Here is a 16,565-nt window from a genome sequence, read left to right on the forward strand (position 1 = left end):
ACGAGACAGAATATGCAAAGCTCTATCCGCTGCTGTAGCTGTTTAAATGACGTGCTAAATATAACTTATATGGATGTTCCCCATTTATTAATTATAATTATCGTCAAGGGGTTGTCAAAGAAGATTGCAATGGACACTGAGTGGTTTGAAAAATAAGGGGTGATCCCTGTGACTCCCACTCTAATACTTAACAGGTTCCCGCTGGTCTCCTCTTCCTGGTCCTGTCTCAACACTCAGAAAATGCCATCTTGGCCAGTCACTGTGGATCATCTGTTCCTCCATCAATTTTGGTTGACTGGAGGACTGGAGTTCACAGGGCCTATCTAACATTTTTCCATATGAGACTAAGAATTAACAGGCAGGTGGTTGTTGGCTACCCTACTGTACAGCCTGGTGCCAATCTCTGCTGGCTCAGATTGGTCACGGATCGCTCCTGCCAGTGATTCTGAGATTCCGCTGAAGTCATGTCAACAGAGCAGCGTCTTCACTTCCACTCTGCTCTGTTGATGGGGCGTCTATGGCTTTGTCACGCTGATTGATCAGCTGGCTCACCACTGCCTAACTGCAGTGAGTTGACTGTCAATCGGCAAGATATTTGCGGTGACGTCTCGTCAACAGAGCAGACTGGAAGAGAAGGTAATGCTCTGTTTACTATGTGTGAAATAAAGCACAGGAATTATTGGTGGAGCCGGCACAGATCATAATAAAGCCCTGGCTAATCCCTTTAAGGAATGTCTATGTTCTTCATACTTACCCTATGCAAGTAGGAATGAAGTTTCCTGGTTTGCAGTATCCAGAATAGTCACCGATTGCTGGAGTGCTGAAGCAGAGAAATTGTAGATAAGTCAGGAATGTAGTGAGGAGTCATCGGCTTGATAGCAGTCAGGAGTAGAGGTAGAGGTGAGCAAATCTTCTGAAATTTGGTTTGGGGGAGATTTGCTCCATTCAGCCAGCAGATTTGATTTGGCTTTAATAAAGTCAACCATAGTCAAAAGTGTCCAAATTGCCATTAAAATACATTTTTTATGCTCTGAGGTTACTCCAAATCTCAAGACACAATAAATGGAGGGGAGGGAAAGAGATAAAAAATAATATACTATATTCATCTGCCCTCGTCCTTTATCTGTCCTTTTGCCACCGCGACTGTTCTTTGGTCCTCCACATCAGTCTTTGTTTTTTTTCATTTTCCCCTTCAGGCTCTGAGGTCAGAGATTACATGGGAGAGATGCACATCATTACATCACCCTACACATGACTGTGAGCGATGAAAAATAGATGTGGAGGACTGGAAATTGGCGTAAGGGCCATTTTGCTGGATTTGTGTGAATTGAATGCCACAATTTCTGGATACAACAAAATCCATAACAAATTATATTTTGGTTTCTCTAGTTAGGATTCAAAAGGCTGCTAGGGTCAAATCATATTCAGATGCAAGCAGTGAGTTGACAATATTAGGAGTGGAACCACAGAAATCTGGGGACAATACAAAGGTCTAGGTGGGAGCTTAATCCAGTTACAAAGCTGAGGTCAGGATCAATAGTTATGATTAGTGATGAGCGAGTATACTCGTTGCTCGGGTTTTCCCGATCATGCTTGGGTGATCTCTGAGCATTTTGGCGTGCTCGGAGATTTAGTGTTTGTCGACACAGCTGCATGATTTGTGGCTGCCAGACAGCCCGAATACATGTGTGGAATTCCTAACAAACAGGCAATCCCCACATGTATTCAGCCTGTCTAGCAGCCGCAAATCATGCAGCTGCCTCGACAAACACTAAATCTCCGTGCACGCAAAAATACTCGGAGATCACGAAAGCAACAAGTATACTCGCTCATCATTAGTTATGATCACAAAACTAATAGGCAGGCATGGAAACCATTTGCAGAAAGTTAATCCATGGCAATTTTTCCTTTAAATAGTCAAGGCTTCATCAGAGGACTTGACAAATTGATGAAGCCATGGATAGTAGCCGGTAGCCATGGCATCACTGGATTAGGTATAGTAGATAAGAACTAGTGATGAGCGAGTATACTCGTTGCTTGGGTGTCCTCCGAGTATTTTGGCGTGCTTGGAGATTTAGTTTGTGTTGCCTCAGCTGCATGATTTGTGGCTGCTAGACAGCCTGAATACATGCGGAGATTCCCTAACAAACAGGCATTCCTCACATGTATTCAGCCTGTCCAGCACCTGCAAATCATGCAGCTGCGTCGACACAAACTAAATCTCCGAGCACGCCAAAATACTCGGGGACATCCAAGCATGATCAGGAAAACCTGAGCAACGAGTATACTCGGCTCATCACTAATAAGGAGGTTTCCAGTTGTCTTGTAACCAGGTGCAGCTATTGGAGGAAGATGCAGCCACTTACCGTGACTCTTTGGTGGAGTTGGGTGATGCAAAAGTTGCATCTGAGTCCGGATGCCCAAAGTCCTTTTTAGAAGCAAACATTATTATAAATGGCATATAGTAGCATAGTGTTCGCGTCCTGCTTCCAATTTTCCACTGGGACCCAGGTCTTAAAAATTACACTGGTGTAGTTAAGAGAAGGGGTGACTTTTCATATTAGAGACGTGCAACTCACATCTCATAGATCATATAACTGTTTAACCCACTCTTATTGTCCCTCTCATTTATCCTGCTGAAGTGTAAATCTATCCACATTTCCTTCTTTTCTCTAAAAGTCACCAATTAATAACTTCTATTTCCCTCGTCCCCATTTCAGCACTCTCTTTATTTGCACGCCTACAGTTCCAATCTAATTTCCTTTTGCATCACATTGTACAAAGTTTCCTCATCTTCCTATTCATACAAAAATGCATTTCCAACTGTCATATTTAATAAATTTCTTTCTCTTTTTTTTTTTTCAATCAGGGTCAATATAAATGAGTTTTCTTTAAGCCATCGTGATTACAGTCAGTATTACATTACATAAGACCTTTACTAGATAATTCATTAAACTTTGAAGTGTGTGTTCAAGTTTAATTAACTGCCACTTTACTAAAGGTAGTGAATGGTTTCCATTGGTGGCAAAGTAATTATTATCACAAGATAAGAGTGGAGATGCCGAGCTCTTAGAAAAGAAATCAAAATGTAAATTCAGCTCACGGAGCAAGGAAGGGAAATGTAAGTAATTGAGGTTTTCTAAAGGGGAAGAAATACCCTGAAATTGCATCTCTTTTTCTTTGTCTTGCCTCGTTGTAATGTGCGGACATGAAGACTATCTTAGACTTACACTAAATGGACACATCATTCAGTCGTGAAAACTCAAAAGACTCTCTTCGGTATTGAAAAAGGGTTTATCTAAATGATATCTGATTTTTTTTAAGTTGGGGGTAAAAATAGAGGTTTATTGTTCATAAGGTAACAAATGTTCTTTAAAGGGTATGTATATTTTTACAACTCAATATGTTATTCCCCAAATGCAACTGTTAGGCTCCTAGGTGGCACACGTGGAGGAACATGACTAAGCAGCTACCTTGGTGTTCCCTGGAGCCTCTAGTGGTGTGGTCAGACTTGTGTGGCAGGTAGCTGCCAGGTGCCACTCCAGGTTGAGCGTAGCTGCTGACCCCAAAGGGCAGAGACATTACTTCAGATCCTCAGACAAAGCAGGGCAGCCACTTGGGACAAGTTCAGACAGGATGTCCTCTTGGGACGATTTATGACAGGACGGCCACTTGGAACAAGTTTACACTGTGCGGACAGGACAGCCACTGGGATAGGTTCTCCCATTACACATTAAACTAAATGCCTCCCAGCTGGGAACATTTACCATGTGTGCGCTGCCCCATTAAGAACAGGGGAGTGTGCGCACCCGCACCTTAGGCACGCTGCTAAGACACAGTGTGGCGTCAACAGGGGAGGATGAAGGCAGGAACAGGAGCACGCCAGGGATCACACTGCAGGCTGGGGTGGTGAGTAGGACAGCATCCCTGCATGGTGGCAGAATGGGACACCGTGCAGACACACCTTGCATAACATTACAGCAACTACTATAAAATGCAACTACACCTTCAACCCAATCCCACCTCTACCCTCCCTTATCCACCGTTCTTTTGAAGTGCACTCTGTCAGTATCTATGTAACGGACTAGGTGATGAAACTACTGTGCCGGAGTCCAGGAAGACTTGGAGGGGTGTGACAAGGATCCTCACCCAATCTGAACATGGATTACCAGCAGCATATGATACGGAGATCCGAGGAGAGACAGGAGGTGATCCAGGTGCTACTCCAGGACTGACCTTGGGTAAATGGTAGCTTACCCACTAGGAACTGGTAGCTGGGGTGGCCCGACGGAATGTCCAATAGATGCAGGCAGGCGGAGTAAGACAACAGGTACCACGGATGCAGATGGGACCTGCTGATGGAGAGATGAGCACTAGCAAGTGCACTTGGACTAGGTGACATGAAGGTGAGTGCTGTCAGGTGCAACGGGTCTGGCAAACGTAGAGATGAGCACTGGCAGGAGCAGTGGGGACCGGCTGACGTATAGATAAGCACTGGCAGGTGCAGTGCTACTGAGATACGAGCAGTTAGGAAACAAACTCACAACATTGAACAGGCACCGACATGTTGGAGGAGGTGTTTTAAATAGTAAGTGTTCTCCAGCTATTGGCTGGGAACACTTTAGAGGAAGGCATGCATCCCTTTCAGAAAGGGGAAGTGTGCATGTGCTTTAAGCACAGTGCCAGGGGACCTGCGTGCGGTACACTCACCTCAGGCAGTTGCAAACCCGGAAGTAGAAGAGGGAGCAGGATGGGGGCCACAGCGGTCAGTACGCTGGCGTCTCTGCAGGGGGAGAGGAACCGCACACAGAGATGCCCGCGCTTCAATCTACTCTCCCTCGAACTACCAAGTGGCCGACATGCCGACCTCAGGGCCCTACCACTGTCTTTATTGACCAATTCTCCACCTGGCTTCTTTACTTTCGATCTACTGACATTCCAACCATCATGGGTAACTTCAACATCATTATTGACACCCTCTAGTCAGCAGCCTCAAAACTCCTGTCGCTTACTTCATCTTTTGGACTTAGTAGTTGTTTTCAGTCAACCACACAGACATACATTAGACCTTATCTTCATGCATCTCTGCTAACCTCACAACCTCCCCTCTACCCCTGTCTGACCACCATCTACTCACTTTCTCAAACCTGTCCTCCTCACCTGTCACCTATGTCCAGCAACTAGCACACCCCTGCAGAAACCTCACACATCTAGACACTCACACACTCTCTAAATTTATTCAACAACTATTTCAGCCATATCTTCACTCCACAACACAGGGAGTGCCACTGCTTTCTACAATGCCACTTTTGCATCAGATTTTGACGCAGTCACCCCTCTTGTGCATGGCTGAGTGTGATAAAGCAATAGACAAACCTGGCATAATATCCTCACAAAAAAGCTTTGGCAAGTGTCAAGGGTTGCGGAGCAGCATCTGAAGAAAACACATTTGCAAGATTATTTCACCGCTTTCAAACAAGCAACACTCGCTCTCAAATTAACCCTCACCTCTGCTAAACAGGTCTACTTCACAACCCTCATATGTTCCTTATCCAACAACCAAAAACAGTTATTCAACAATTTTAACTGCCCCCTCCAACCTCCTTCATCTCTGTTGAGGACTTTGCCACACACTTCACAAATAAGATCAACTAAAAAGGCATGTCTTTATTGTTAAAACACTACAACCCCTTTGTATACCAGACCAATGCCCTTCCCCCATAACCTCCCATTTCTTCAACCTATCACTAACTTCTGGTAGGTTCCCTTCTGCTTTCAAACATGCCACAATCACGCCTAGCCTCAAAAAGCCATCCCTAAACCCGACTGCTATGTCCAACTATCGCCCCATATCACTGCTCCCATTCGCTTCCAAACTCCTTGAGCAGCATGTTCATGCCAAACTTTCCTCCCACCTTTCATCTAACTCACCCTTCGACACCCTACAATCTGGCTTCAGTCCCCATCATTCCCCTGAAACTGCCCTGACCAAAATTGCTAACGACTTACAACCAAAGCTAACAGTTAATTCTCTATACTCCTCCTTCTAGACCTGTCCACTGCATTTGATACAGTTGATCACTGCCTTCTACTACAGATCCTCTCTTCCTTTGGCATCAAAGACCTAGCCCTATCCTGGATCTCCTCATACCTTTCCAACTGCACATTTAGTGTCTCCCACTTCCAAACTACCTCCTCATCCCGCTCGATCTCATTTGAAGTTCTGCAAGGCTGGGTCCTAGGACCCATACTCTTCTCCATCTATACCCTTGGCCTGGGACAGCTTATAAAGTCCCATAGCTTCCAGTACTACCTATACGCAGATGACACTCATATCTTCCTCTCTGGTCCAGACGTCACCTCTCTGCTGTCCAGAATCCCTGATTATCTATCAGCCATATCAACCTTTTTCTCCTCTCACTTCCTCAAGATCAATGCGGGCAAATCTGAACTCATTATCTTTCCTCCATCTCACGTATCTTCCCCACCTGATCAATCTATTCCATTAAATGACATCACGTATACCTCTGTACCAGAAATCCGCTGCCTCGGAGTAACCCTTGACTCTGCCCTGTCCTGCAAACCACACATCCAAGCTCTCTCCACCTCCTGTCACCTCAAACTCAAAATATTTCCACAATCCGTCTTTTCCTCAATCGTCACTCTAATAAAATGCTTGTGCATGCCCTCTTCATCTCCCGCCTTGACTACTGCAACATACTCCTCTGTGGCTTACCTGCTAGCCCTCTCGCATCTCTCCAGTTTGTCCTTAATACTGCTGCCCAACTAATTCATCTCTCTCCTACATACTCCTCCGTTTCTTCCCTCTGTAAATCTCTTAATTATCTCTCAACTCCCCAGTGTATCCAGTTCAAACTTCTGACACCAACCTACAAATCCGTCCATAATCTGTCTGCTCTGTATAACTCCGAACTAATCTTATCTTCCCTCATGAATTCTCCGCTCCTCCAAAGACCTCCTTCTCTCCTCCACACTTATTCATTCCTCACTCAGTCGCCTCCAAGACTTCTGCCAAATATCCCCCATCCTCTGTAATTCTGTGCCACAACACATCCAGTTATGCACCACATTCTGATCCTTCAGACATAACTTGAAAACCCATCTCTTCAAGAAAGCTTACAGCCTGCAATAACTGCTCTGCCACCTCAACACCATTGGAGCTACTGCAACCCCCAACCCTACTGTTTCCTTCCCCATCATCCTGTGTAATGTAAGCATGGAAGAGCAGGGTCCTCTTCCCTCTGAACAAGTCTATCATTGTTAGTTTGTTTACTGTAAGTTATATCTGTATTTTGCGTGTAACCCCTTCTCATATACAGCACCATGGAATCAATGGTGCTATACAAATAAAAATAATATAAAAATGAAAGCTTAAACTTTGCAAATCATTTTGATCAGGATTGGTGTTCGGACAGATAGTACTATGTGTACTATGGATAGGTAATGATTTGGTGATCCCCCACCGATGACAAGAATGAGGTTTCCAAGCACCCCACTTGTACAGAGCAGCAGTATCTGTTGGACAGATGAAGATATTCTTGTACCAACTACTAAGGACTCGCAATTTTAATCTGTAATCTGTTATCATGCAGATGCATAGATTTGCAGGGAAGCTATACACAAACTTGCTGAGTGAATAAAAAATGTACTTCCACCATGATTTATTCCTTTATACCAGTTACATTACTTGCCATTACAGATTTGAGGACACATTATATGTGTCCGGATTTTACTACTAACTAATTTGTATTCGTTAAATCTTGATCATTACGTTATTTTTCTTTTGCTCCGCTAATTTTTTTAATTGTAAACTTTATTTATTTATTTTTTTTTTACATTTTCTCTGGTTCCATTGTTTTAATAGTATTTTTTTAATATGTCATACCTCTATGTGAAATTGCATTATATTCTATGTATGTAAAATGCACAGGCATCTGTAAGGTTATGCCCTATGTCCTTCTTCTTTCTTTCCTTCATTTTTTTTCTTCCCATTCTTCTTTTCCTTCTCCTACTCCTTCTATGCCCCTTCCTTTTCCTTCTCTCTTTCTTCTTCTCTTTATTTTGCCTCTCCTGGTCCATCTACAGTATTTTGCCTTTTTGTCTTCAACCTCTTCTCCTCCTCCTTATTTTTCTCCTCCTCCTCCTTTTTATTCTTTTTCGCAGCATACTTTTTATTCCCCTCCTCCTCTTTTTCTTCTCCTATCCTCTCTCATTTTTCTTCTCCTCTCCTCCTCATTTTTCTTCTCCTCGTTCTCCTTTTTATCTTCTCCTCCTTTTTCATCTTTCTTTACTTTCTCATTTTTCTTCTTTTTCCTTTTCTGCTTCTACTTGTTTTTCTTCTTCAAAGCCTTTTTTCGTTTTTCTCCTCCTTTTTCTTCTTCCTTTTCTCTCTATTCTTCTCGTTTTTTCTTTTTCTCCTCTTGCTCTTTTCTCTTCTTCTCCTCCTTCTCCTTTTTCTTTTTCTCCTCCTCTTTCTTCATTGTTTTTTCTATTACCTCCTCTTCAGTGACTAGCACTGATTTGAAAGTACTATGGTGTTTTAAAACATCTTCTAAAGCATATGTGTCAAACTCTGGCCCCCGGGCCACATCTGGCCCATCAGCTGACAGCATTTGGTCTATGAGGAAGGCAAATGTATGTAGTGCTCTTCCCTGTGAGGTCACTCACCCCTGCAGCAAATAGTTTGTGTGGACTTGTGTACCTGAAGGGCTAATGGCATTTCCCTGGTGACATACCTGGGAGGCACCATTTTAGCTACACTGCAGTGCCACAGTCATCTTGAGACTCATTAAAAGGAGTTGTCTGGTTTAAAATGACAAGTCTGCACTCACTCCATTTGACTGCAGACTTGTGAATCCTCCCAGCGCACACACTGCTCGCTGTGAGGATTCTCCTCTGTCAACTTCGGGAACAGCGGTTACATGACAAGTATTCGATATGCAGACACTTGGCCAGAACCTGACTAGACTTTTTCCGGCCTCCTGCAATATACTAATATTTTGAGGATGCCAAAAACATTGTAGTCAGGTTCTCACCAAGAATTTGAGCAATGCATACTTTCGGTCACGTGACCGCTGTTCCCGGCGCTGACACCGGAGAATCCTCACAGCGCTAAGTGCATGCACTGTGAGGATTCACAAGTCTGCAGTCACACAGAGTGACTGCAGACTTGTCACTTTAGATCAGACAACACTTTTAACCCGTTCACAACATATGATGTACTTTATATTTGATGATAAGGAAAAACATCCTCAAATGAACATTGTATTAATAAATATCAAGGTCGGCCTGCGACTTTGTCCAAGTTTTTAATTTTGGCCCTCTGTGTATAGGAGTTTGACATCCCTGCTGTAGAAGTGTTCAAAATAATAGCAGTCCAATAAGACTAACCAAATTATTCATTGTTTTTGGTATAAATTATATTAAAATGACAAACAATTTACCAGGGGGTGCAGTAGATTCTAAGAAAACCAATAGACTCCGCATTCATGATCTGAAGGTTTTTGAGTCTGTGTGTTAGAATAATTAATTGAAAGGGGGTGTACAAAATACTAGCAGCGTGGAGTTCAATTTGAGGTCACTCTTTTTGCGAAGAAACAGGTGTGAATCAGGTGGCCCTTATTTAAGGGTGCAGTCGGACTTGTTGTACATGCATTTCTCCTTGAAATCCTGAAAAATATTGGAAGTTCAAAACATTGTTTAGAAGAACAGCGTATTTTGATTAAAATGTTGATTGAAGAGGGTAAAACTTATAAAGAAGTGCAGACAATGATCGGCTGTTCAGCTAAAATGATCTCCAATGCTTCAAAATGGAAAGCCAAACCAGAGAGACGTGGAAGAAAACGGAAGACTACTATTTGAATGGGTGAAAGAATAGCCAGAATGGCAAAGGCTCAGCCAATGATCAGCTCCAGGATGATCAAAGACAGTCTCATGTTACCTGTGAGGACTGTGACAGACGCCTGTGTGAAGCTGATATATTAGCACAAAGTCCCTGCAAATGTCCTACTGTTAAAAAAAGACATGTACCGAAGCGGATACAGTTTGCCAAAGAACACATCAACTGGCCTAAAGAGAAATGGAAGAACATTTTGTGGGCTGATGAAAGTAAGATTGTTCTTTTTGGGTGCAAGGGTGACAGATCGTTCGTCAGACGACCCCCAAACTCTGCACTTAAACCACAGTACACTCTGAAGACAGTGGAGCATGGTGGTGCAAGCATCATGATATGGGCATGTTTCTCTTACTATGGTACCGGACCTATTTACCTCATACCAGGGATCATGGACCAGTCTGCATATATTAACATGCTTGAGGTCATGTTGCCTTACGCTTAAGAGGATATGCCCTTGAAATGGGTGTTTCAACTAGACAGCGACCCTAAACACACCAGTCAATGAGCAAAATCTTGGTTCCAGTCCCAACAAAATTGAGGCTATGGAGTGGCCAGCCCAATCCTCGAACCTTAATCCGATAGGACACTTGTGGAGTGACATTAAAAATGCCATTTCTGAGACAAAACCAACAAATGCCAAATAATTGTCTAATGTTGTCAAAGCATCCTGGTCTGGAATAACAGTTGACCGGGGCCAGAAGTTGGTTGACTCTATGCAACATAGATGTGAAGCCGTTCTAAAAAAAAAAACCGTCGGTATACGTTAATTTTTTTTTGGTTTTTGTAAAGTAGTTAAAAATTATCTACATTTCTCTTCGTGTTTTGAATTAATAAACAGTGTGCAATGTTCCTAATGCATGGAAGTAAAAAACTAGTATAAAGATTTTGTGATTAACTCATGTTTTTAACAAACTGCTAATATTTTGAACGCTACTGTGTGTGTAAATATATATATATAATCTCCTCCTGTCATTAATAACATTGCATAATTTATGTTGTAGGTGCAAGTCTCCTTGATGACATAAGTAAATATTTCTGGTTCCATCACTCGGAGGGAGACACAATGACCGTTCAGAACCCCGTCTGGATGAACCTCTGTGCTGCTATCTGGACTGTTGTTGCTTACGTGGTTGCTGATTTGGAGGAAATGTTGCCACGATAACAATAAGAAGGATGATCTTACAATGGGAATGGTTCCTCGTCTGCTGCCTCATTATAGAATCTGAGCGTGCTGTTATAGTGTATTTTTTATATCAGGACATGAAATGTGATTATTTCTCTCCTCTCTGTGCATATGTTCTTCTGTGTGTAAGTTAAATTGTTGCACAATCTGATTCTCCCTAAAAGATCGGTATTAGTAGCTATAGTCTGTATTTCTAATCCCCAATCGTTTGCAACGTTTTGACGTTTTTGCAGCTTCTAATGCTTTCTGAAAATTGTTTGCCTCAAGGCATGGTCCGCTATAAGGCTGGTTTCACATTTGCGTTTTTTTTTCGCGGTAATTTAGCGCTAAATAGCGCGTGCGGTTTTTTTTCCTATACTTTGCATGGGATGCGCTTATGTGCGCATACACATGCGTTTGTACGCGTTTTACCGCGCATGCGTTTTTTTGCGGTATGCGCTCGGGCGCACAAAATGCAACCTGTTGCATTTTTTGTGCGTCCGACTTGCCTCAAAAAAACGCATGCGCGCGCAATGCGTTTTTTTTACAGCAAGACACCCAATATACAGTAATTCTATGGGTGCGCATATGTGCGCATTGGCATGCTTATGTATGCGTTTTTTTGCACATGCGTTTTTTTTTTAACCATGGAATTTAGGGGTTTGGGTTAGAGTTAGGGTTAGTTAAGGGGGTTTAGGGTTAGGGTCAGGGTCAGGGTTAGGGTTGGGGTTAGGGTCAGGGTCAGGGTTAGTTAGGGTTTAGGGTTTGGGTTAGGGTTAAGTATGGTTTGGTTAAGGGTTAGGGTCAGGGTTAGGGTCAGGGTTAGGGTCAGGGTTAGGTTTAGGGTCAGGGTTAGGGTTAGTTAGGGTTTAGGCTTTGGGTTAGGGTTAAGTATGGTTTGGTTAAGGGTTAGGGTCAGGGTTAGGGATAGGGTTAGGTTTAGGGTTAGGGTTAGTTAGGGTTAGGGTCAGGGTTAGGGTCAGGGTTAGGGTTAGGTTTAGGGTCAGGGTTAGGGTTAGGGTTAGTTAGGGTTTAGGCTTTGGGTTAGGGTTAAGTATGGTTTGGTTAAGGGTTAGGGTCAGGGTTAGGGTTAGGGTCAGGGTTAGGGTTAGGGTCAGGGTTAGGGTCAGGGTTAGGGTCAGGGTTAGGGTTAGTTAGGGTTTGGGTTAGGGTTAAGTATGGTTTGGTTAAGGGTTAGGGTCAGGGTTAGGGTCAGGGTTAGGGTCAGGGTTAGGGTTAGTAAAGTCATGGTTTGGGTTAGTGTGAGGGGCCACCTAATGTTGGAAAAAAACGCAAACGCGGTAAAAACGCACTAAAAACGCATACAAACGCATAAAAACGCTGCGTTTTTTTCATGCATGCTCATAAAAATGCTTGAAAAAAACGCAGCAGTTGTATGCTTTTGTATGCGTTTTTTCAATGCGTTTTTTTGCGGGAAAAACGCGCTGCAAAAAAAAGCAAGTGTGAAACTAGCCTTAGTCATATTTCTTGGAAAAAAAATGGAGTTTTCAGTAACCACCAGGCTTTGCGTATTTTAATTTAATGGGAAAAGCACCAATGAAATCCATCATCTTTTGTCATTAAACTCTTAAAAAAGCCCTTTCTGATTTTCAGATACCCCCCCCCCCTTGTTAATGGCCTGTCTTGTGTCTATTTGGTTGGTCCTCTAATTTGAGTTTACCGATTCATGTATACAACGGTTGAACATTCTGCTGGTATATCATTTGTTATAATGCCACCTAATATGATGTCGGGAACATCCTACTAGTTCATTGATTTGACAATTTATTGTTTGACACTGTTTTCTATAAGAGAATGTTGATAATCATGTTATATGTTAATCACTTTGGAAATGTTTGCTTTCAATAAAAATTGACAATTAAAAAAAAAAGCGATTAATACTCAGGTATACGGCAATACTTACTGTGCTTAATAATAAGTACACATGAAATTGTAATCTATGCCGAAATATATATAATTCCAAAGGATTTATTTAATTAGTCCTCCAAGTATATTACTATGATATAGTAGTGTGCACTTCTTTTATTTTACTTCAGTGTAGTAATGTCTATCCCTATTACATTACTATCAGATATTAGTATCCAGTCTACTGCTTTTATATTACATTAATATCAGATCTATTTCTTTTATATTACTTTAGTGTATTGTTATTAGATCTATTCCTTTTATATTACTATAGGGTATTGTTATTTGATCTATTCCTTTTATATTACTATAGGGTATTATTATTAGATGTATTCTTCTTATATTACTATTAGATATGTTCCTTTTATATTATTGTAGTGTGTCAGATCTATTCCTTTTATATTACTGTAGTGTATTATTGTTAGATCAATTCCTTTTATATTACTGTAGGGTATTATTATTAGATGTATTCTTCTTATATTACTATTAGGTATGTTCCTTTTATATTATTGTAGTGTATCAGATCCATTCCTTTTATATTACTGTAGTGTATTATTGTTAGATATATTCCTTTTATATTACTATAGTGTATTATTATCAGATCTGTTTTTTCTATTGCTATAGTGTATTACTATCCAGTCCACTATTGTCTGATGTTTTGTCATAAACACACACTTTTGCAGCGTAGAGTTATTCACTTTATGGCTTTTATATACCAAACCTTCATCTGAACCTTGTGCACATCGTTATTTTATACAATCTTTCTTTATTTCTCTTTCTTTGTGTTGCAGCCATGGAATCATTAGTATTGCAGGTTAGAGCATAGAACCCGCAATGTTATACAAATTACCTGATTTCTTTGAACACTACGCAGGCATGTACAATAGATTGGAGCCGAGGATGTTAAAGAACAATGTGAATCTTATTTTCTTTCTTTTTGTACCTTTTTGCTATGAATAATGTATTCAGCAAAGATTAAGTATAACATGAATACCATTAAATATGTGTCAATAATTGACACAAAAAAACAGATTAGAATATTCACAGGTTTATTTTGCAAAGACTAAAGAGAACTTTTCATGTTAGCTTATTGAGGAACCGTTTTTTTTGCCAAGGGCCATTTGGATATTTGTATCATCACCATACAAAATTATCAACGTGAAAATTACCCTACTATATTAGTTCAAACATTTAAGTAACTCACCCCTAATGTGATAGCTGGAGCTTTTTCTCTTTGGTGCTTGTGATGTTAGGTGGTATGGGTGATGTTGCTACTTGTAACTGCTTTTCCAGTTTTGTGCTGGTCTGGAGCGCAGGAGACTCTTTGCGATAAGTTTTGTAAAGAACTTGCAGCAGTAAGACGTACCAAACACAGATGTGTATTACATTATAGGTCTCCTGACAGTGGGAAATTTATCACTATTCACTTAACATATAGATAAATTAAAGCAATGGAAGATCTGCAGTATATATACTGTAACTTAGGAGACACAGAGACTGCTGTACATACATCACATAGGAGACACCAAGACTGCTGTATATACATCACATCGGAGACTCCGAGACTACTGTATAATTTTATTTCTATAGCGCCAACATATTCTGCAACACTTTACATTATAGAGGGGACTTGCACAGACTACAGCATAACAATAAACACAGATCAAAACAGATACCAAGAGGAATGAGGGCCCTGCTCACAAGCTTACAATCTATGAGTAAAAAGAGGAGACACGAAAGGTGGATGGTAACAATTGCTTTTGTTGTTCGGACCAGCCATGGTGTAAGAATTGGGTGTTCTTGTAATGCTGCATGGAATAGTTAACAGCCTAAGTATGTAACAGTACAGACACAGAGGGCTATTAAATGCATAAAGCATGTGAGAACATGATGCAAGGAACCTGGTTATGATAAAAATTTTGAATGGGCAACAAAGGGATAGTTAGGTTAATGCATTGAGGCGGTAGGCCAGTCTGAACAAATGCATTTTTAGGGCACGCATTAAAACTCTGGGGATTGGTGATTAATCATATTAACCAGGGTAGTGCATTCCAAAGAATTGCCGCAGCTCGTGAAAAATCTTGGAGATGGGAGTGGGAGGTTCTGATTATTGAGGATGTTAACCTCAGGTCATTAGCAGAATGGAGGGCATGGGTTGGGTGGTAGACTGAGACGAGGGAGGAAATGTAGGATGGTGCTGAGCCATGGAGTGCTTTGTGGGTGAGGGTAATAAGTTTGTTCTAGATTCTGGAGTGGATGGGTAACCAGTGTAATGACTGGCACAAGGTAGGGGCATCGGTGTAACAATTGGTGAGGAATATGATCCTGGCTGCAGCATTCAAGGCAGATTGGAGAGGGGAGAGTTTCGTAAGAGGGAGACACATTACATAGGAGATACAGAGAGAGCTATATACATCCTATAGAAGATACCAAGACTTCTGTATATACAACACATAGACATCAAGACTGCTGTGTATATATCACATAGGCAACACTGAGATTGTTGTATACATCACATAGGAGACACTGGGGCTGGAGTATGTACATTATTAAGGATACACTGGGGCTGGAGTATATACAGTAGCGACCAAAAGTTTTGGATTTTTTTAAAAGTATGATTACTTCTGTCTGGTTGTTATGATGCTACTTTCCTGGTGATTTTAGTAAACTGAAAACAAATGGTTGTCAGCTATAAGGATGAAAATTGTGTTTGGCATTGTTTTATCGCTTTATGTGTTAGTTTTTAATATTTGCTGGGCCAAATGTTTTGCATATTTTGTCATGAGTAGTTGAATTTTTGGGTAGTCAAAATTTTTTTTTTGTTTATGTGCCTTTAGGTTAAAACATGGCAAAGACAAAGTCAAATTTATCACCAGATGTCAGGAAGCTTATTATTCTGAGAATGAAGTCAGTCAAAAGCCAAAAAGAGGTGGCCATGGAATTCAACTGCTGTCAAAGTTTAGTGTCACTTATTATAAAGAAAGAAAAAGAAGGTTATGGAACAGCTGACAAACCAATAAGAAATTCAAGGGCCGGTTGCTGTCAAATCTCAGCTGCAGAACAAAGCACTGAGGTCGCTGGGAATCCAGCTCATTTCTTTGGTTTTGCTTTTTTTTTTTGTACATTGTAGAAACAGGGGCATTGCTTCCCCTTTTTGGGCTGTGCATTTTCTCTACATAGCTTTCCATGGGCAGGTGTTTAAACAGTCAGGCCTTTGTCCTGCTTTGCCTCCATCTATTGAGGCCTGCTGGCACATGTGTCAAGACCCCGTGACTGATATGCAGGTCAGTGCACAGGTCCTGATTCAGGTCGGACATTACGAGGCTGCGCAGAGCCTGGAGGGAGCTGTGGGACAGACGTTACCGCCGGCCAGCAGGACCTGTGGCACGTGATTGACAGAGGCGGAGCTGGGGCGGGGCCACCCACTCCTCTCCCGGAGGGAGTCGCTGAGCGCAGCGGGGACCTGATGGAAGGTAAGGTGATTAGGGGCACCGATGAGCGCTAAACAGAAGGGAAGTCAATGTCAGGCCAAGAGTCAAAACCGTGTGGGCAAACAAAGTA

General features: G+C 41.7%; 1 protein-coding gene across 4 annotated transcripts in view; it reads left to right on the plus strand.

The window, feature by feature from the left end:
* Positions 1–11,787, plus strand: part of CPQ (carboxypeptidase Q) — a 636,368-nt gene extending 624,581 nt beyond the window's left edge. For 3 of the 4 annotated variants that reach the window (XM_073550429.1, XM_073550430.1, XM_073550431.1), the window contains one exon: positions 10,918–11,787. In XM_073550429.1, coding sequence (XP_073406530.1) covers positions 10,918–11,078 — 161 coding nt within the window. In that variant the 3' untranslated portion in view covers positions 11,079–11,787. The remainder of the gene's footprint in view (positions 1–10,917) is intronic. The other variant, XM_073550432.1, reaches the window with a different exon arrangement.
* Positions 11,788–16,565: the final 4,778 nt, after the last annotated feature.

Source organism: Dendrobates tinctorius, unplaced genomic scaffold, assembly GCF_039654945.1.
Source record: "Dendrobates tinctorius isolate UK_male_01 unplaced genomic scaffold, ASM3965494v1 ptg000165l, whole genome shotgun sequence".
Taxonomy (NCBI): domain Eukaryota; kingdom Metazoa; phylum Chordata; class Amphibia; order Anura; family Dendrobatidae; genus Dendrobates; species Dendrobates tinctorius.